The 23,123-nt window shown below is 41.8% G+C and overlaps 1 protein-coding gene across 6 annotated transcripts in view; it reads right to left on the bottom strand.

The window, feature by feature from the left end:
* The window catches only part of LOC147021127 (sodium/myo-inositol cotransporter 2-like), a 165,066-nt gene that overhangs the window by 53,310 nt on the left and 88,633 nt on the right, over positions 1–23,123 (bottom strand). For all 6 annotated transcript variants that reach the window (XR_015060716.1, XM_085890911.1, XM_085890909.1 and 3 more), the window contains 3 exons: positions 21,854–21,959; positions 10,264–10,344; positions 4,867–5,072 (listed from right to left, as the gene is read on the bottom strand). Coding sequence is in view for 5 of the 6 variants with exons in the window: in XM_085890911.1 (XP_085747037.1) it covers positions 4,867–5,072; positions 10,264–10,344; positions 21,854–21,959 (393 nt within the window). In the remaining variant the exon portion in view is untranslated. The remainder of the gene's footprint in view (positions 1–4,866; positions 5,073–10,263; positions 10,345–21,853; positions 21,960–23,123) is intronic.

Below are 23,123 nucleotides of genomic sequence, written 5' to 3'. Positions count from 1 at the left end.
CCTCAGAGCGGATCCCACCACCCGCCCGGGGGAGGAATAAGAAAGGTGGCGAGCTGTCATCAGTAGTCGTCGTCGTCTGTGGTCTTGGTCGGGTCTGAGGTCTTTTTCGAGGTCTTTTGGCGGTCTGCGGTCTTTTTCGGGTTCCTCGTGGTGGTGGTGGTGGTGGTCGTGGCGGAGGTGTTCCGTGGTGCTCGTATCGTCGTTCGTGGCAGCCAGGATCGGGGGCTCGTTGGATTCCGGGTCGTGGGTTCGAGTCCCACGGTGGTGGGTTGGAGTCGGTGAAACCGCACGAGGCGGCCAGGTACCCGGCCAGACTCTGGCCCTGAGCTCACCTTCCGTCCCGAGCTGAAGGGCCGAATAAAGACCCACGAGGTCCATTCTTTTTGGGTGTGTGTGTGTCTGTCTGTGGCCAGTCTGTAAGTAGAACTGTTTAAGTGATTCCATTGTACATTTGTCTGCACTCTTATTCGTGGTTAAGGCCTAAGTCACACTTGCCACAGCGGCCGTGGGGTCTCCACAATCTACGGCCACTAGCAATTATACGGCGGCCGCAGTATTTCCACGGTCACACAATGTAGCAGTCACATATGTTTTTATTTTTCGGGGAGCCGCACGGAGTATTTATAAATTGTGGAGACCGAAAACGTGGGGTGCCGTACGGTCTTTGATTTGATGTCACATGGTGACCTTAGGGCGTTCCTGCGGTGGCCATAGAATTTTCAAGACAGACGCAAGGCAACCGCAGGGGGGCCCTAAGGCGAACGTGCGGCCAGACGGACGGTAACAAATGGGTTAATTTTTTTTTCTTATTTTTTACCAGTTCTTTTGTTTCGGCTTGTCGAATTGCTACGGCGAACGTAGAAATGAAAAAAAGTTATAACTCTGCACTATAATTCCACGGAAGCAACCCCGACAGCCTGTAAAATATAGCCAAACGGCGTAGGGTCACCGCAGAAACTCTGCGGCTGCCGCACGTTTCTGTCAATAACTAGGGCATACGGCCGCCGTATCCTCGCCGTAGAGCAAATGTGACTTAGGCCTAAGTCTGCTCTGTGTCTCCCTTCCCGATTATTGTAGACTAGGTGAATGCACCCGGCACTGCCCGGGTTCTTTTTGAATGAATTTAATCTTCTATACATATGTCTGATGCGAGCACAGTATCAGTTCCCTGTTGGGCTATGGCAGTCATAGGCTAAGGGGGTTGGTGAGGGAGAAACACCCCCCCCACCCCCAGCCGAGGGGCCTTGCAACATAGCCTATAACCTTCCCGGGGCCCATCCCGACATTTTTTGTTTCAGTGGTTAGCTCCTATCTTTCACCTTTCAGGAGATTAGCATGTGCAGACAAACAAACAAACAGACAAACAAAAACTTAAAATCATATGCTAGATATATTGTATATGGCGTTGGCCCCATGTCAATCGGCTGAACTTGAAAAATTAAGTTACGAAATCAGGTGATGACGTCATCATTCGGAAACCGGAAGTCGGAAGTACAATTCTTTTACATCGGGACACTCCCGGGTACATGTTCTGTCAGCATGTGAAGTTTGGTGAGGATCAGTCCAGTACTTTTCGCGTGCATAGGTCAAAGAGAAACACACAGACACACTTTCAACTTCATATATATATATATATATATATATATATATATATATATATATATATATATATATATATATATATATATATATATATATATATATATATATATATATATATATATATATATATATATACATACATACATACATACATACATACATATATACATATATATATATATATATATATACATATATATATACATATATATATACATATATATATATATATATATACCCGTTAAATGTTCCAGTTCGTTGTCCGTGTTTTCTTTCATTGGCCTAGCATGGTTCGGGTTTGAGTTATAGGGAGGCCGTTTGTGTCGTAAATTGTTCATTTGGTCCGGCAGGCTTTGGTAATCCCCGCTCGGTTATGCCGGATCTGAGTCAGTAACAGCAACTCGGTTCGGAAAAAGTCGGCCGAGGGTGTGGCTTCTCCAGTAGTTAGACGACATGGGTACTTAGGTAAATTGGAATTAGACAATTAACCCTACCCCACGCCGTCAAAATATTGGCGTCCATGGTCCACGAAGGGACCCGTGACCTTTGGAGTTATCCAAAGGTCACGACCTTTCAATTCCGGTATTCGGTGGGAGACGGCCCAACTGTTCCGTCTAGCAGTCGTCCTCGCCACCGAGCCCGGCACCACACAACAATTGGTGTCAGGAGTGGGATTCGGACCCCTCTGCCTCCATAGAGAAATTCACGGGATTCGGATCAGGGGTACGCGGAGAACCCCCCCCCCCCCATCTCCTGTTCCCTCCAAATTAAGAGCATGTTAAATTGTGCTCAGGACGAGTCATGGCGGGCCAAGACGGGCTGGAGCAAGTGGGTTCAGATTTGAGCTTAGGGGAATCCATGATCCAGGACGACACCTCCATCCAAGAAGATGCCCCCACGCGATCGGACCCAGAGGTTGTAATGGGCGCGGGAGGGGTGGCGTATGAGCACCCCCTGCACCAAATTTTCCACCCGGTCCATGTCGGGTCCGCGACCGATCATGGTGGATCGGCTCCGCTGGAGCCATCGGGCATCGAGCAGATTATACAGATAATGCAAGGAATGCAAAGCCAAATGGACGTGAATGCGTGACGCACGGATGCAAATATGCAAGAAATGAACAACAAAATTGACCGGAATGCGCAAAGAATGGACGAAATGAGGGGTGATATGCAGGCACTGAGAGGTGATATGCAAAACGTGGTCCGGAATTTTGCAAATGCGACCAGGACAGTACGTGAAGAGGTGGAGTGGTGGTGGTGGTCTTAAGACCTCATACCAAAACCTCATACCAAAAAAATAAAATAAAATAAAATAAAAAAAACTCATACCAACTCTTCCATGAGCCTAAACCATGTAGTAAAAAAAAAAAACCCAGCAACAACTCATCTGTCTATTGAAAAAAAAAATCAAAATAAAGAATCCAACCAGAGAGAGAATTTCATGAATAAGATTGTGACATGTGATGAGGACCAAGGTCATCATTTCACACCAGAGTCAAGGTCAATGTGAACCAGCATGGAGTGGAGACATTCTTACCCTTTTCCAAATATACATCATGGATCTGAAAGATCATGTGATGCATTTTGTAAAACAGCAAATGTTTAAAAACCCTTGACAGAGAAATATTATTCTTTATAGCCTTTTAAGTACTTGAGTTTAAATAAAAGCAGGATTAAAAAAAAAAAATGAATTCCTCAGTTTCCTTTTTATATGAACTGATACAAATATCAACTTTAACATGATTAATGCATTGGAAAAATAATTAGCTAAACACAGATGACCTTCAGCTATTGGACACTCACATATAAAATAATATAATATAATTTAATATAATATTATAGGAGTGGACAAATTTTTTTTGGAAACAACAGCATAAATGGGCCGTACAACATGTGTGCAAAGTATGAGGTGACCAGCACATGAAATATGCAAATTTCTTCCCGGCAGTCCTCTCGACATGTATATATAAGCAGGCTGCGGCACGAGTCCGGTACGAAGAGCCAGCATGGCTGCAAGAGGAGGCCTCAGTGACTTCAAATGGGGTGCAATTGGTGGTAAAAAAAAAAAAAAACAAGAATACTATGTCACTGAAGCGGTTGCACATTTGGTAAGAGCTTCAGTGACAAAGGCTGCAGAAATTGCTAACGTGTTACAAGGAACTGTCTCAAAGGTCGTCAGCATGGAAAAAGAAGGAACAATATCAAAGAGCAAAAGTGGGTGGAAACCCATCCCCAACAAGCGTGATGCACGGGCATCAGTCCAGACTGCGAGGTGAAACAGGAGAGCAATGGTGGACAAACTGTGTGCAGAGTTCAATGTGGATCATGGAAAATGGTTCGAAGAGAACCTCACAGGGCAGGATACCATATCTGGGTTGCTTTGCTCAAACCGATTATAACACCTGGAAACATCTGTGTGTGGATCCAATGGGGGAAGGAGCAGAGGTGATGGACTATCGAGCAGTGGAGGAATGCCATACGGTCCGATGAGTCGTTCTTCACTATGTTCTTGACGAATGGACATGTGAATATGTGGTGACAGCCCAAGGACCTCTATAGCCCCGGGTGCCTGGTTCGAACAGTTAAAGGTTTTGGTGTGGGGCACAATTTCCTGACATGGCCTGGGTCCACTTATTCCATTAAAAGACAGGGTTGATGCAGCATGCTACGTTACCACCCAAAGCGATCATCTGTATCCCATGATGCAGCATTTCTTCCCTGCTTGGAAGGGAGTCTTTCAGGACGACAATGCTATAGTCCACAGTGCACGTGTCATCACCGGGCAGTTTGAGGAGCACAAGGACAAATTACCCATCTTCCATGGCCCTCTCAATCGCCAGACATCAATCCCATGAAGCATTTGTGGGACTGCCTGGAGAACAGCCGAAGACAGCCGTTTCCATCTCCATCAAACTGACCTGAATTGGAGGACTTCATTGAGGCTTCATTGGTGCCCCATTCTTGTAGAACAATTCAACCCTTGTTGACTCCATGCCACACCATATCCATGCCATCCTGGATGCACGTGGTAGCCCAACACCCTACTAAATGACATTCTGTTGGTGTTTCCATTTTTTTTGTCCACTATCTGCATTATGGACACATCCTTTAAGCTCGGCCATTTGAGTACGAGCAGGTTCAAATAAAAACGAGACCAATTGTTCAGATAACAGAGGCTATGTGATGTGGAGGAGTTTTGAATGACGTAATGAACAGCATGTCGGACAAACAGTGGGAAATAGCTGAAAAAAATGGAGCATACCTGGTCTGAGCACCAATACCATACACTGGGAATAGTCATCCCTATAAGCACCCCTGGCCAGGGAAAGTCTGCAGTCCTTGCATCACGAAAAATATGGAAGGCATCACTCCGCGGCAACCCACATGACGTGTTGGTATCACGGATAGTTGGTGTGGAGTTGGGGTACTTCTCCAACAAACCCTTGTAGCCACCCACCTCTACAAAACCTGCAGTTAAATACCATAGGAATAAATTTGTATTTCATAAATTACATTGTTGGGTTTAGGGGAAAAAAAGCAAAAAACAAAAACTTAATCTTTCAAAACAGCAGTTTAAGGAGTTTTTTTAACAAGATTGTTGGGAAGAAAGGACATAGTCCAGTTGCCACGTAATGCATTTACATGACCAACCGTGCACTTCGGTCCGACTAACATTTTTCAACGGTTTCTGTCTCTTTTCACCTTATATTTTCGAAATCTGGTTGATGGCACCTTGGCACCCCTGGGCAATTGGAGATATTCAAGATGGCCAGGAAGATGGCTGCTATTTGATGGAAATATACAGAAATTGTGATAGTTTCACTGTTATACCAGCAAGAAATGTGCTTTTATTTCTGTGGCTTATTTTATAAATTTTGCGTTTGAGCTTCCATGTGATTGTGGTTGCAGACGAATATGACCAGCTACATTTTAAAGTGTAGGAAGATGGATGAAGCGCTCTCAACCTCTGGGCCAAAAGGAATCCAAACAATCATTGCTGCCAGCAAGCAACGGGATGACAGTTTGCACTTGGAGTTAGAAGTATAACTGCGAGAGAATCCAGAGTTGACCGTCAACTGTCACAGATCTTTTGTTTCATCGTACACATCGGCTTAACGTATTGCTTGATATTGGAAGAAGCGACGACCAAGTAAATGTTCTGACACACATCAACCTGTGCCAAAACGAAGGTTTGAACTTGGCAATTTTGAATTCAATGGACACTGCATCATCTGTGGCCAATTATGTTTGCCTCAATCGCCAAAACATCCTCAACAATGGTGGGTGGTATGCCGGAGTCATTCTATTTTGTGTCACTGTGTGTACCACAATGAGGTTGCGAGTGTCACAGGTTGCGATAGTGTGTCATTCCCATTTGGAAGGGCAGGGCATCAGCAGTCAAAGCTCTTCGAAATTACGATGATCCTGAATTGGAGGTATTCGGCGAGTTCAATGCATTGATCTCAGATATTTTGCAAATTGGATGTCGGTTGTTCAGGCATCTGTATGGTGCAAAAGGCGAGACAACGATGAATTCCCTCCGATACAAGGTCTTCTCGTCCAAGAGGCTGAATTTGACTAACATCAGATCACTACCACCAACGGACGAAAGTCTTGCTCTGCATTTGAAACGTGCCCACCTGCAGGTCATGCAATGGAAAACAGCCAATCAGATTCAACCACCAGTTGTGAATCTGAGTGATTACAGTTGGGAGATTTCTGTTGTTATACCATCTCCTGTAAGGGGGAGTGGGACTGTTGGACCCCCCTGAACTGATGAAGGTCGTTGCCTGCACCTGCAGCTGCAGCTCTGATGCACCATGTCGACAAAAAAAACTGTAGCTGTTCTTCAGCTGGATTATCATGCACAACTTCCTCCTAGTGTGAAGCAGACAACGACCTGTGCCAAAATTAACATTCGATCAAGCCTGCAAATGAAGCAGAAGACGAAGACTGTGACATAATGGAGGACGATGCATAAACTGTTTGGAGAATATTTGATTATCCTATCATATTCCGTGGCTACTTGAACATATATTTGGACTTTAAAAGCACATTTCTATGTGGTTCAATAGGGAAGCCATAGCAATTCCTGTATATTTCCATCAAATAGCAGCCGTCTTGGTGGCCATCTTGAATATCTCAAATTGCCCAAGGGTGCCAGGGTGGCATCAACCAGATTTCGAACATATAGAGTAAAATGGGACTTCGTCGAAAAACATTAGTCGGATATAAGTGCATTGTTGTCGCCCGGGAAACCGGACTAAGAAGTTTCAGCAGCAACAGCAACAGCAGTAGCATCCCAAACAAAATGCAGCAGCAACAACAACAACCCTCTCTATTTGCTGCTTATGGCATGCAATAACACCTCCTCTTATGGTTCCCAACTTCCTCCACTCGCCATATTCAGCATGTAGTTCTTAATGGGATCCTCTTATCTCCTCTCCATGTCAAGGCTGGAATATCCCAAGGCAGTGTCTTGGTCCTCATCTTCATCAATAATCTTTATGATTCCCTGGAAAAACCTGCCCATCTCTTTGTTTTTGAAAATCCTGCCCATCTCTTGTTAAAGATTCCACCCTCTGCCATATCATTTCTCATCCTTTAGAGAGCAGGCAGCAGCCTCTTCCCTCTGCAGAACTGGATAGAATCAGGAGCTGGTCGAACACGAGGAATGTCTTTCAACCCAGACAAATCCCACACACTCAACTTGTCTCTCCGAAAGGACCGTCTGGCAAAACCTCTCATCTACTTTCTAAACAAACCACTTGAAGTTAAATCACTCAAACTTTAGGGTCTCACCATCAGCCATGATCTTTCTTGGGCAGACCATATTTCCAAGATGGCCTCCAAAGGCAGCCGCCGACTGGGCGTCCTTCATCGTACAAGGTCTATCCTTGACCATTCATAACTTTTGACAACCTACAAGGCCTCCATTCGCAGCTAGATGGCATAGTGCTCTACCCCTTGAGCTGGCGTCCATGTATCACCTTGCCCTTCCTGATGTCGTTGAAAGCATGCCCCCCAAATTCATTTGGATGTCCTGTGGTGAAGCTGAGTGTCTCGGCCTGTTACTTTCGTATCGCACACAGGTTGTTGGCCTCTCTGAATTTGACCGCCTCCTTTTTGGTCTCATTGAAACACACCAACCGCCCTCTGTTGGCTCTGTCCCTTCTAGGTTTCTGCAGGTTTCTGTCAGTAACCCCAACCTGTGAAACAAACTTGCCCAGTCGTTTTCATTCTCAATCTTCCCTCTACAGTTTCAAAACAGCTGTTCACCACCATCTCAGGTCATCCTCCATCCACAACCATAATCCTTTCTACCCCCATTATCCCTACCCAAGCCCAGCTCTTTTCAGGTTTTATGTTTTTCCTTCCACTTCTGTGATTGAGAGTTTGCTGCTGCATCCAGCTTGTACCCTCTGCCACCGAAGGTGGATTGAGGTTACAGTTGTGGCCAAAAATATTGGCACCCTCACACTTTTTTCAAATAACTCACAATTTTCTCAAAAAATCAGTTGAAACTGTTGCACCTTGTGTCTGAAGGTCAGCTTGAATCTATTTGGCAGTTGATTGAGGTGCTTTCTCCACCGTTCGAACAGTTCCTCGCTGCAATCTTCGATCGAGTTTTCTCTTGCGGCCACGTCCAATGAGGTTGGCTCTAGTGCCATGGGCCTTAAACTTCCTGATAACATTGCGTACAGTGGACACAGGAACATAAAGGTCTCTGGAGATGTACTTGTTGCCTTGAGATTGTCCATGGTTGGCTACAATCTTGTGTCTGACCTCCTCAGACAATTCTCTGGTTATCTTTCTTTTCTCCATGTTCATTATGGTACACACAGTGACACAAAACTGCAGAATGACTCATTTTCTCTGTTCAAACTGGTTGAATGAGTGATTTTTTATATTGCAGCACCTGCAACTCACCACAGGTGACTTCATTTTCAAAGCAAAGGAGAATCACCTGCTTGACATCTATTTCTAGCAACTACTAAAAGGTGCCAATAATATTGTCCAAGCCATTTTAGGATTTATGTGTGGAATAAGCAAAGATTTAGTTTTTTTTTAATTTAGATTTCGAAGATTCAGAAGATTTTAATTTTTTCAGCTTTTTTGTTTTTTTCTACTGCAAACCAAAGAAATAAGTTTGTGGGTACCAAAATATTATTAAATTTCAACAATTATCTGGAAGAAATGGTGCATTATTTGAAAAAAGTGCAAGGGTGCCAATATTTTTGGCCACGACTGTATGCTTTCACTTGTTTGTCTGTCTGTCTGTTTGTTTGTCTGTGAGCAGGATATCTCAAAAAGTTATGGATGGATTCAGACGAAATTTGAACAGGTTGGGCGTGTGTGACAAGTATGAAATGATGAGATTTTGGTGAAGATCTGGATCTGGATACTAGAATCTTTTAAGTGATTCTTCACCATTGAGAGATAGGGCCAAAAACGATATATAGCACAATATCTCAAAAATGTTGTGGACGGATTATGACAAAACCAGGCGGATGAGTTGGGTCGGTGACAATAACCAGCCGATTCGATTTTGGTTGAGGTTCGGATGCAGATTCAGCACATCAGTGGGATAGAAAACGTAAACTGTTCAGCCAGGCGGAGGTATGCACTTAACCGAGTGCCATTCTAGTTTTACTCCTGGATCCTCCCCTACACCCCTTATCCGTCCAAGTCTCCCTCAATTTTGTTCCTCAACCCTGCTGTTGGTATGTTGCCTCAACCCCTCTTTCGACAGTTCTTTTTCTTGTTATATCCTGGTGCATTCTGTGTTTTCGCTCCTCCATGAGCCTTGACTGAAAAAGAAAACGAAAAGCTGAGTAGATTTGTGAATAGATATACTCTAATTCACATGGAATGAACCATACTGAAGATCAGCTTCCCTGACCTTTGACCCAAATTAGTGGGCCCAAAACAACCTTTTGAGATATTGCAAGTTGAAGCTGGGGGTCCCACTTTTTGTGAGAGTGGGTTCTCTGGAAGAATTTTACTGATCAAAATAGAGAATCTCAACAGTTTTACTAAAAAGGCGACCAGGTGAGAGAACACAAGTGATCGAATCAACAGAACGTTGATCGGGGTCTGGTGAGTATGCTAACCAATGAGGTGAACCAAGGAGAAGCTGAAGATTTGGGGTGCTAATCCTTCATCAGCGCAAAAAAGCCTAATGATTCAATCCATTGTTCCACCTGTCTGCTGACAGACCTACACCAGTATTCACGAAGACCAACTTTCCATAATAAGAGAAGACAGTTGATTGGTCAGCCAGCATGATTTGAACCACTTTTATAAAACTTGATGCTATAACCTCAACTTGATATAGCAGGTAAATGACAACATTTTGCAATATGGTACAAAGCACTCTAAGGTTCGATGGTCAATTTGATATGGAATGATCCCTCTGGGATGGGACACTTTGCTTTAACAAGCCATATGCAGAATTGCCTTTTTGCATTGGTCCTTTTAGAGTCAAATAAATACTGTAAATGAAATGCATATATGCAAAGGCCTATTTCAAGCTTTGCACATTAAGTGCAAAGTTGTGTTGCAGTTTAATTTACAAGCATAGTACAAAATGGTTGGTAGCACATGTAAGATGAAACATTTACAACACCAAAGTTTAACAAAGTATGCAAACACTCACTGATTGTCATGAGCACAAGTGCACCACAAAACATGATAACAGTCTGCAAAGCATCGGTGTAAATGACAGCAGCCAGACCACCTGGAATGCAGGATGAGAAAAGTTAAAAACACATTTCAGGAATGAAGCACTATTGTTAAACAAATTGGTTGTTACGTTACATGAACTATATAAATCAAAGCCTTAATGACATTTATCAACATTGAGGAAGGAAAAAAAAAATCTTTGCCGAAAGTTTGCAAGCGAAAGGATGAAGAAATAACGAATAGGACAGTTATAGAGTAACAACATGCCTTCAGAATTAGATGTCAGAATTCAATGTCCAGTAGCTTTGCACAACAAGTAAAAGTGCAGTGCCTCCACAATTTAGGCAAAGTTCGAAACGCGTTGCGAAACGATTTAAAAAACAAAAATAAAAAAAGAAAAGGAGAAAATGACGATTGGCCCCACTCTCAGCAACTTGGTAAAAGAAAAGTTTTCAGGCAGTTTGCTTGTATATGATGAAAATTAAATTTACCTAGAGATGTGCGAATTCTCAACCGATAAACGCAACTACCATCTGTGATTTAAACAGGCCATTTGCGTTCATATAACACGAAACTGTCACACAAAGGAATGACCTCTGCTTCCGATAAGAGAAAATCTTTATGCCGTTTACGAATTGCCTAAAGTTTTCTTCAAACTCAAATTCTAAAATCAAATTTCAAAACCCCACCCCGGCACCACGTGTGAGGCCTAAGACAAGCTAGAGGGCAGAACAGCATCCAGAAGATCCATTCAATGGGAAGATTAACCCATGAGAGACGAGCGAAGGACCTGCTGGCAGAAAAAAAAATATTCGCAAGTACCACCAGCAAGTGGAAGAACATAATAAAGATTGCAATTCTTCCATTACTCCATTTACATTTTATTAATTGATAGATGCTATATTAAATGGAATTTACAAAAACACTTGAAAGAAAAGAGATTGGAAGCTGAAAAATACAAGGACCTGTAATTGTGACTAAATTGATAACAAAACCAAAAATATAAGAAAAAAAAACTAGGACACTTGGGAGAGCGCATACCTCTGCCAGACAATGCCTGATCCGCGAGAACATATTGGGCCCAAAACATTTTTGAAATAGCATGCTGTACAGAACGATATCGTTTTTGGCCTTATCTCTCAATGTTGAAGAATCACTTTGGAAATTGAAAAAGTTCTCATATCCAGATCTGGATTCGGAGTCACCAAAATTGAGTCAATTCTGCCTCGTCATACACCCAAAGTGTCCACCCAAGTTTTGTACGAATCCATTCACAACTTTTTTGAGATATCATACTATCTATCGGTTTAGCCCTATCTCTCAATGGTGAAGAATCACTTAAAAAATTCGAGTAGCTGGATCCGTATCAAGATCTTCACCAAAATCTAATCAGTTCATCCTTATCACACACACACCCAACCTGCCTGCCAAATTTCACCCAAATCCGACCAGAACTTTTTAAGACATCCTGCACACAAACAGACAAACAAATACAGACAGGTGTGAAAACATAACCTCCTTCCACCTTCGGTGGTGGAGGTAATAAACAAAAAGGGGCAAAGAATGGGGTGTTTGAGAAAATATACTCTACCGGTCAAAAGTTTTAGAACACCCCCATTTTTCAGTTTTCACTGAAATTTAAGCAGTTCAAGTCCAGTGAATAATCTGAAATGGTACAAAGCTAAGCAGTCAACTGCCAGAGGTTAAAAAAAAAGTTTAGGTTACCAAAAACTGAAAAATAATGTAAATTTCAGAGTTGTTAAAAAAGGCTCTTTTCAGGAACAAATAATGGGTTAGCAACTGCAGCTGTTCTGCAGCAATGGAGGTAAATTGAGCCTTGAAAGTTGATGCAAACAATTCCTACAAGTGTCCCAACTTTTGTTGATTAGTTACAAACCCTCTGTCTGTATAAAAGCAGTGTTGGAACAGACTGTGTTGCCACACCCTCTGAAGCATTATTTGGACAATATTGCACTGCAGAAAGTAGTATATTACTATCATAATGATGAGAAAAAGGCAATTAACGAAGCAAGACAGACAGACCATTATAACCCTTAAAAGTGTTGGTCTTTCCTTTAGAGAGATTGCAAAGTAAGCCAAGGTGTCAGTGAGTACAGTTTCCTACACGGTCAAAAGGCACTTGGAAACTGGAGGAAACTCTGAGAGGAAGAGGTCTGGCAGACCCAAAGCCACAACACAATCAGAAGACAAGTTTCTGAGAGTCAACAGCTTGCGTGATAGGCGGCTCACAGGACAGCAGCTTCAAGCACAGCTTAAGACTGATCGAAGTAAGGAAGTCTCAGTTTCAACTGTGAAGAGAAGACTTCGAGCTGCAGGTTTGACAGGTCGAGTGGCAGTAAGAAAGCCATTGCTAAGATGGCAAAATAAGAAAAAGAGACTTGCCTGGGCCATGAAGCACCGCCAGTGGACTACTGAAAACTGGAAGGAGGGGTTATGGACCGATGAATCAAAATATGATATCTTCGGTTCATCACACAGGGTTTTTGTACGCCGTCGAGTAGGCGAAAGGATGGTTCCTCAGTGTGTGACACCAACGGCAAACATGGAGGAGGAAGCGTGATGATCTGGAGCTCTTCTGCTGGATCCAGAGTCGGCGACTTGCACAGAGTGACTGGCACCCTGAACCAAAAGGACTACCACAGCATTTTGCAGCGCCATGCAATACCCTCGAGTCTACGAAGCCTAGTTGGTCAGAGGTTCATCCTACAGCAAGATAACGACCCAAAACATACCTCCAGGCTATGTCAGAACTACCTTAGAAGAAAAGAACAAGACGGTAGGCTTCAAATCATGGAATGGCCAGCACAGTCTCCAGACTTAAACCCCATCGAGCTGGTTTGGGATGAACTGGACAGAAGGGTGAAAACAATGCAACCTACAAGTGCAACACATTTGTGGGAACTTCTGCAACAGTGTTGGGAAGAACTTTCCAAACAATATTTGATTTCCATTGTAGACAGAATGCCACGAGTATGTTCGGCTGTTGTATTTACAAAAGGTGGCCACTTTGATGAGTGAAAAATTTAGATTAAATTTTGTTCAACAAAACTATTCCATGATTTATTTTTTATCTGCAATTGTTTATTTATTCTATGATTTAATTCCAGAGTACATTGAAACATTAAACTGCTTAAATTTCAGTAAGAACTGGAAAAATGGGGGTGTTCTAAAACTTTTGATCGGTAGAGTATATAATAAAATAAAAATAAAACAATCCAGGGAAGAGTTTCTACTACTTTATATTGAAGGTTGCACAGCCAAAGAAAATAAATATTATCCTCCTCTCCCCATCACACATTCTTAACCCTCATGCAGCTTTGTTTGCTAATTCCTCGACAGTATCCTACCGCATCGTAATCACCTCCAATCATTCATCCCACCCTACAAATTCAACAGTGACCAACTGGCCACCAGTGTGGAGAACAAGAACGGATGATATTTCAAGTCTCAACGTGGGATCAAGAAACGTGACAATCTTAAGGCCCAGTCACACCTTGACGTTTTAGCCAGCGATGGCAACGTATTAAAATTTATGTAAAACGCTGGCTTACGTTGAACTTTTGATGTTTTTTTTTTTAAAGATTCGGACGTATTCATAGCGACTGGGTCTTATGTATAACGCATTAGTAACGGACACAGAACGTTTCGTTGTGTTATAGATAACTTATACCAACGAATGCTGAACCTGTTGTCGGCCAACACAACCTATGCCCAACGATAGTCTAACTTAGGCATAGCGCGTTGCACGCATCGCCGACGATGTCGTGACGTAGCCTATTAAAAGGCTGACGCACAACTATTCGAATCATAACTGCCGTAGAAATGGAAGTGTCAACATCGCGGTCACACCTTGGTGATCTTGCCAGCGTATGCCGACCTAAGAAAAATGTGTCTAAAACGTTGGGGCACGTCAAATACGGTATGAGTAAGTTTGGTATACGTGAGTACAACGCTAAAGTACGCTATCATACGTCGTAGTAAGTAGAGTACGTCAAGAAATTTTAAACACGTTCAAAATTTTACAACGTACTCGGCGTATGACACATGTTCCGCATGCGATGGGGATAAGTTTTACACACGTCCACAAAGGCTACTTATAAGCTACTCATAATTTGAAACACGTCGCGGTAATGTCTTTTTTACGTGAAACTTATTTCTAACTTATGTTTGACGTGCTTTGAACCAATTCTTTACTTAGTCCCAACACACATCGACGTATGTAGACGTATTCCAATGACGTCTTCCGGTGGACAAAAAAAAAAATTAATGTATTTCTAGCTTACAACTGCCATATGAAGACGTGTTCCCAGCGGTTTTGGGAATTGGTATATAAAAATGCTGCTCATAAAAGGGGAACCCAACAGTGTTTTCGAGTCCTTTTTGAGTCGATGTCCATGTCATCAGTAACAGTATCAGTATTAGTATTAGTATTAGTAGTAGTTTTTTCATGTTGGCAGTAGTAGGTGAGTGTGAGGGGGAGGGTGTGGGTTATGATGGATCGTCCTTGCGTTTAACGATTTAAATGATAAACTCAACGATTTAAATGGCTGCATCTCCACTATTGAAAGTAGACGCTTGCGCTCAACAATTGTATTTTTTTTTACACTCAACGACTTTTAAACGGTACCACTCAGCTATTTTCATTGTTTACAATGAACGATTTAAATTGCTGTCACTCGCCTTTGTTTTTTGACGCTGGCGCTCGGAAATTTTAATCGTTTCTATTGAACGTGCTAAATCGCTCAAACCCCACTATTGAAAGTAAACGCTTGCGCTCAACAATTGGATTTTTTTTTACACTCAACGACTTTTAAACGGTACCACTCAGCTATTTTCATTGTTTACAATGAACGATTTAAATTGCTGTCACTCGCCTTTGTTTTTTGACGCTGGGGTTTGGAAATTTGAAGTGTTTCTTCTGAACGTGTTAAAACGCTCAAACTCGACTATTTCAAATAGACGCTGCCGATGGACAATTGGAATCTTAGCCAAGCTAGACATCAAAGTGTGAACATCCTCGTCATGCCGAAGAAAAGTTTGAAGAATGCTGCAAATAAGTGTCCTGGCCGTGGCCGTGGACGCTGACACAAGGACTATCCATTATACCGACGTCTTTCAGCCTATGAGTAACTTAAAAGTAACGTCTGTCGATGTGTGGCAACGATCGCGTAACGTGCCAACAACACGTTAATCATAGGTTAGAAATAAGTTTCGGGTAAGCTAAACATTACCTCGGCGTGTCTCAATTTAAGATTAACTTACAAGTAGCATGTGTTGACGTCTGTCAACGATCGCAGACCGTGCATACAACTTGTGGTCAGCGTAGCGGAACGTGTGAGTCATACGCCGGCATATGTCGTGAAATTTCAAGCATGAAAAAATTTGAGGACAACCAAAAAGTACAACGTTTAAAGCCAACGTACAACGACGTATGGCAGTGTTTTTCAGCGTGCTCTCAATGTTATCAAAACTTACCCATAACGTATTCAACGTGTGCCAGCGTTTTAGAAAAAAAAATTCAAAAATCGGCATACGTTGGCTAAAACGTCAAGGTGTGACCGGGCTTTAAGAAAAATGCGTCAAAAACGTTGGGGCACGTCAAATACGGTATGAGTAAGTTTGGTATACGTGAGTACAACGCTAAAGTACGCTATCATACGTCGTAGTAAGTAGAGTACGTCATGAAATTTTAAACATGTTCAAAATTTTACGACGTACTTGGCGTATGACACACGTTCCGCATGCGATGGGGATAAGTTGTACACACGATATGCGGACGCTTACACACGTCCACAAGGGCTACTTATAAGCTACTCATAAGTCGAAACATGTCGCGGTAATGTCTTTTTTTACGCGAAACTTATTTCTAACTTATGTTTGACGTGCTTTGAACCAATTCTTTACGTAGTCCCAACACACATTGACGTATGTAGACGTATGCCAATGACGTCTTCCGGTCGACAAAAAAAATAAATGAACGTGTTTCTATCTTACAACTGCCATATAAAGACGTGTTCCCAGCGATTTTGGGAATTGGTATATAACAATGGTGTTCATAAAAGGGGAACCCAACAGTGTTTTCGAGTCCTTTTTGAGTCGATGTCCATGTCAGCAGTAACAGTATCAGCATCAGTATTAGTATTAGTAGTCGTTTGTTCATGTTGGCAGTAGTAGGTGAGTGTGAGGGGGAGGGTGTGGGTTATGATGGATCCTCCTTGCGTCCGCGTGTCCACGAGTAGGAGACATGTTTTCACCATTGTTCGAAGTTCTTCGCGGCTAATTTTTTATGGGGCTTTTTCAACAATGAGCTATGGCTTGTTTTTACGATTTAGGTCTATTCATAACGGGTTGGATAAATGCACAATGAACTAATAATGTGCATAGAGCGCTTCGATAACTTATAGATACGGTATACCAACGAATAATTATCGTGTAGCCGGCGTTCACAAACTATGCCCAACGATAGCCTAACTTATCCATATCGTGCGGCAGTTTATCTTTGCCGGTGACGTGGGGTTTGCTATTCATAGGCTGCCACTCAACAATTTAAATGGCTGCACCTCCACTATTGAAAGTAGACGCTTGCGCTCAACAATTGGATTTTATTTTTTACACTCCACGACTTTTAAACAGTACCACTCAGCTATTTTCATTGTTTACAATGAACGATTTAAATTGCTGTCACTTGCCTTTGTTTTTTGACGCTGGCGCTCGGAAATTTTAATTGTTTCTATTGAACGTGCTACATCGCTCAAACTCCACTATTGAAAGTAGACGCTTGCGCTCAACAATTGGATTTTTTTTTACACTCAACGACTTTCAAACGGTACCACTCAACTATTTTCATTGTTTACAATGAACGATTTAAATTGCTGTCACTCGCCTTTGTTTTTTGACACTGGGGTTTGGAAATTTGAAGCGTTTCTTCTGAACGTGTTAAAACGCTCAAACTCGACTATTTTAAATAGACGCTGCCGATGGACAATTGGAATGATAGCCAAGCTAGACATCGAAGTGTGAACATCCTCGTCATTCCGAAGAAAAGTTTGAAGAATGCTGCAAATAAGTGTCCTGGACGTGGCCGTGGACGCTGACGCAAGGACGATCCATTATACCAACGTCTTTCAGCCTATGAGTAACTTAAAAGTAACGTCTGTCGACGTGTGGCAACAATCGCGTAAGGTGCCAACAACACGTTAATCATAGTTTAGAAATAAGTTTCGGGTACGCTAAACATTACCTCGGCGTGTCTCAACTTATGATTAACTTCCAAGTAGCATGTGTTGACGTCTGTCAACGATCGCAGACTGTGCATACAACTTGTGGCCAGCAAAGTGGAACGTGTGAGTCATACGCCGGCATACGTCATGAAATTTCAAGCATGCAAAAATTTGAGGACAACCAAAAAGTACAACGTTTAAAGTCAGCATACAACGACGTATGGCAGTGTTTTTCAGCGTGCTCTCAATGTTATCAAAACTTACCCATACCGTATTCAACGTGTGCCAGCGTTTTAGAAAAAAAATTCAAAAATCGGCATACGTTGGCTAAAACGTCAAGGTGTGACTGGGCCTTTAGTGCAGAAAACTTGGTTCAACATCAACAATTACAAATGTAGTTTTCAGTGTTTAATGCAACAGACTTCAAATTGAAACAAAACAACAGCAATCTCAACAAATATCTATTTTTTCTCAACCTCAAACTGCTTGTTAAAATAATTCAAAGAGAAGGCTACAATTTTGTTTTTGTCGTTTGGTTTTTCACATTCAATGGAGCAATCTCACAATTGTTTGTCTCAATTATATCATGCACCATGATGTGGTCAGTACTTTAGAAATGAATGAAATAAATAGATTAAGACAAAAATGCAGCATTCGATAATTATTTACCGTATTAACCAGTGTTAACATTTATTAAAAAAAAAACAAAAAGCAAGCTTTGGGACTTTTCAGGAAGACATATATATGTTCACGAACCTCAACTCTTTTACACTGCAAAAACAAAAAGGTGCAGAACAAGTTTAGATAAAATTGTGATTAAAGCCTTTTGTAAAGATGAGCAAGGGTCCACCAGGACAGCCTACGGGTATGCACGCTCACCTCTGAGTCGTTTAACCTGGGTTCAAAACCTGAGCATCCTATAAAGTATAAACGGTTCTCCTGTTTTCTCACAGACAGGGCGATTTATCAATGAATGCGCCATCCCTCGGATGGACGTTAAACTGGGCATTTGTCTGTCAGCATTAGTTGGTGGATGTTAAAAATCCCACGGTGTTTTTCGCAAAGAAATCTGGAGTTATCGCAGACATTCTGGGCATTGTTCAAAATTACTGAACCTTCAGTTGAGTATCCTACATCATTGTGGTGATACATACAAGATTGGTTCCAGCTGAGATATATTTATTGACTATAATTGTGACATCTCAGAGGTCTGTAGAGTATGGGCCTCTCGTCATATTTATTATTATTAAAGATAAGTTGCATATTAAAGGAATGTATGAATTCCACTTGGAAAAAGGTGAATTTACTTTTTAGTCTGGTAACAAAGGGGGTCAGGAGAAGTAATCTGGGAAATTGTATTGACTTTAATTACAATGCAAATTCTGTATTCTGAAACAATAATAAACCTCAAAACAAATGACGAATGTCCACCATAGAGATTTAACAAAGTTCAAGTGCTAATAGAAGGGAGAAGGTGCAGAAAGGAAAGCCAGATTGTGCAGTAGAATAAGGAGAAACGAAATGCTTCTTGAACATTTATAATGAAACCCAAAAATTTTTTTTTTGCAACGAAAAAAAAAAAAAATATATATATATATATATATATATATATATATATATATATATATATATATATATATATATATATATATATATATATATATATATACATATATATAGAAAAATATATATATATATACATATATATATAGAAAAATATATATAGCAGCAACAAATACAGCAAAATTCATGGACGATGCAGCAAAGTCGAGCTTGGTCGCAATTAGAGAAGCTCTAATAAACATGCCTGTTCAATAATATTTAAACAATGCAAGAGGGGGAAAAAGGGATACCCAGGGGCAAACGCTGCGGTGCGTGCTTCTGATGAGTTTTCTCCTGCAGCGAGATCAGAAAGCATTCAGCAAACATTAACAAGGTTTCGCATGTCTTACTAACAGTATGGCTTGTGTTGCAACTCTAAAGGTAGCCGAACTGTCTCAACTACAGAAATTCAAACCATTAAACACACGACGACATGAATTGTGAACAGACAGTACATTTGGAATTGCTTTGCACGCATCAAGACATTTACAAAAGCACTCATGTTTTCAATAGGAAACACAGGCTCAAAGTGCAAGATCGTGGGCTCACTAAAAAACGAGTTGTACCCATTTTACAAGTTGGCAGGACATTTGTTTATAAATCTGCATTCCATCATTTCTAAATCTGGTATGGAATGGTTATGTTGGCTGCAATGTCAGAAGAAAAAAAAAAAGCCTTTAAATCAGTTGAAATGTGCTCAAAATCAACAGCTTTACTTTTAAACTGTCATTGGAATTCCCTCTCCAAAGCATTTTTTCCAACATTAATAAAAACATACAAAACATTAGCAGTAAAACCCTAGTGACTGCCTCTCTGTAATTGACACATCTATTTGGTGGAGAGGGCAAAGTCATAAGGCCCCAACCTATGTAATAGGGTGCTTTCATAAATACCATATGCAAGATGTGTGCAAAAGCAAAATGAAATCTCCCAAACCATCAAGGAAACCCATAACGATGGGTGTATTAAAAAAAAATTAAAAATGGAGAAAAACATACCAATGCACCTGTTAATTAATAAAGTGCCAAAAAAGGATTCGTTGACGTACAATTTGTTTTCCTACTCTGCTTGGTGGAGAAAAAAAACAAACAGGAAATTAAACAAGCAGGATTGCTCCCTCTGCAAGCAGTGGCTGATGGGACAAAATTTCCCAAGTTGGTGTGATGTCACATGATGAATAGTTTGTATTTTACTCAGAACGATGCATAAACAATGAGTTGAACATTGTCATAATTAAATGCTGTGCAAATGTACAACTGTGTGACACAACCATTGAAGCTGTGAAAATGTTTCACTACCGTGATGTTAATGCATAGACCTGATGTTATTCATTTCTATCTTTTCAGATTAGAGTGCAAGATTGTGAAAATGTGGATTGTTGGGCTACCAGAGAAAAGTCTGGTGTTGTGGAGCTTTTCTTTGCAATTGGCACAGTCATTCAAGATCAAAACGTGTTCAAATGTCAATTCTATTAATAATAAAGCTCCGTCTGCAAAATACTATCAGTCGTTTGGAAAAAAACAATCCAGGCGAAGGTATGGTTCTGATTCACTATCAAAACAGCAGAAGAAACTGAAAATATGTATGCAGTGATGACGAGGAGCCCTGGTATGTCCGTATGCTGACCACTCGTCTGCATTTTGTGTGAACAAGGAATCCATCAGAAGAAAATTTACAAAGGACCTTGAGTTGCATCCAAATAAGCTTCAGTTGTCATGACAGGAAAGCGCAGAAAGAGCACACTTACCTTTGATCTGTCAGGTCGAGGTTTGATTTTCAGCCAGATAATAAAGCGATTGGTGCTTCACAGGCAGACCATATTGCATCACAAAAAGTCATCCTTTGTTTTGTATGGCCATAAAGCTGGGGATCCATTCAAGATCCACCATCTTTTGTAGAAGAGTAGGGGAGTTAGCATCCTGGCCAAATTCAATAAAATTCCTGCCCTAACCTACAGGAGGCACTGCAGCAGCTGAACAACTACACTCTCGAGCAATAATGTAAACCTTAAACCACACGCTGCATGCGAGAAAAGCAGACGCTGCAGTTTACCCAGACACCAGCAGGTGACAGAAGGAAGAGCAAGACCGTCACATTTTGATTTTTAAGGATAATGAGCATATTGTCGACTGGCTCTGAAAGAGTCGTTTTGCTCATAAGTAGAACAGGAGGTTTTGAGTCTCAAATAATCCACCGCAGCTTCATTCTAAACCTATTTATTGTACAAAAAAAGTGTGATGTGTGGTTTACACAAGTGCTGACATAAGGCTTTTCAATTTTTGAGGGAGATCATTTGATGGACTATTTTCAAAACCTAAACTGAGGATGTGAAACAATAGATCCTGTGATTTGAATTGGATGACCTCGAAGATTTATGTGCCCATTCCATTGCTTTTGGAAAATAAATACAGAAAAATAAGTTTTTATTGCACCCAAGGTTTGAAAAAAAAACGAACCCCCCCCCCCCCCACCAATGTTTACAGACAATTGAAAAGCTCTAATTAACCAATTCAAAAACAAAGCGTTTGAGTTGAGTGGAGTGAACGGGAATTTTTGTTTTTTTTAACTGAACAATTGAGGATGGGATCAGCAACATGACTCAATCAACCTTTACAAAATGTCTCCCTGGTGGGGCACTGTCAATAAAATAAAATGACAATTCAATAAATAAAATAAAATAAAGTGAAACTCAATTCGAAAACAACATGAATCAACTATCACCTCCTACGGTGTACACAACCGTGACAGCAAGCAGGACACAAACACTGGGGTAGAGACTCCAGCGCAGCGCCTGCTGGATGAACACGGCACCAGCATACATGTCCACCTGCCGAAGAGAGTGAAAACACCAAGAATGCCAAAGTAAATATAGAAATATAAAAGATAAAGGATAAAAAGACCAAAACAAGCCAAGACTGTGATGAATTGAAGGATGTGACGCGTGATCACATGTCGCGCGGCTCGCACACGGGACAGATAAAACCGAGATTCCGCGCGGTCGGTGGGATTGTCCCTGGGGCATTGTCATTTACGGCGGTGGTTCACTTGGTGCTCGTTGAATGGTAAGAATTGAGAGTATACCGGACTCCGTGCTAATTGCTGATTTATTTTGCGGTGATCGACTGCACGTGTATACCTTGCTGCACATGTACTCCTTGCGACACATGTATTCCCTGATGTGTCTGTAGAAGCGGCTTCAATCAAGTGAAATAAAGCCTACACTCTGAAGGTTTATCCCTCGCATTCATTTCAATTTATTTCACTTGATCCGTTCGGCTCCCTCAACCGACGATGGACAAGATCTACAAGCCGGAGAGGTTCGATGCAGACCCAAATGCTACTGACTCGGAAATGAAATGGTCGCATTGGTTCCGTTCCTTCTCACACTATCTGACCATTATTGAAGAGGGAGCCGACAAATTGGCCGCACTTGTAAACCATGTCTCGCCCAGTGTATTCAGGCTCTTCTCGGAGTGTGACACCTACGACGCAGCGATCGACGTGCTGCGGGCGCTCTACGTGAAGCGCAAGAACGAGGTATACATACGACATCTTCTCAACACACGCAGGCAAGCAGCCGGGGAGACAATCGATCAGTTCCTGCAAGCTCTGAGGCAGTTGGGCAAAGACTGCAGTTTCCGGGCTGTAACCGCCGAGGAACACCGAGATGAAGCGACCAGAGAGGCGTTCATCCAACGGCTCAGGTCAGCCCCCATTCGGCAACGCTTACTGGAGAAAGCACAACCCACTCTTGAAATGGTAGCTGACCAGGCCCGAGCTATGGATACGGCTCAGCAGCAATCTGAGTCATATGGGACACCGGTGTTGCTAATGAACGCTGCTACGGCGGAAACTCAAGGAACCCCCCAGGGCACCTCCGACACTGAGGATGGAGATAAACCCGAGGAATCGGATACCCAGACCTCAACAAACTCCTCAGCAACTACTTCGGTTGGTAAATGCTTCTTTTGTGGGTATAAAAGACACCCCC

This window comes from Eptatretus burgeri, chromosome 8 (assembly GCF_056783735.1).
Source record: "Eptatretus burgeri isolate ZD-2024b chromosome 8, Ebu_testis_v1, whole genome shotgun sequence".
Classification (NCBI taxonomy): domain Eukaryota; kingdom Metazoa; phylum Chordata; class Myxini; order Myxiniformes; family Myxinidae; genus Eptatretus; species Eptatretus burgeri.
The sequence above is the reverse complement of the archived record's forward strand: the minus strand, read 5'-3'. Positions and strand labels throughout refer to the sequence as shown.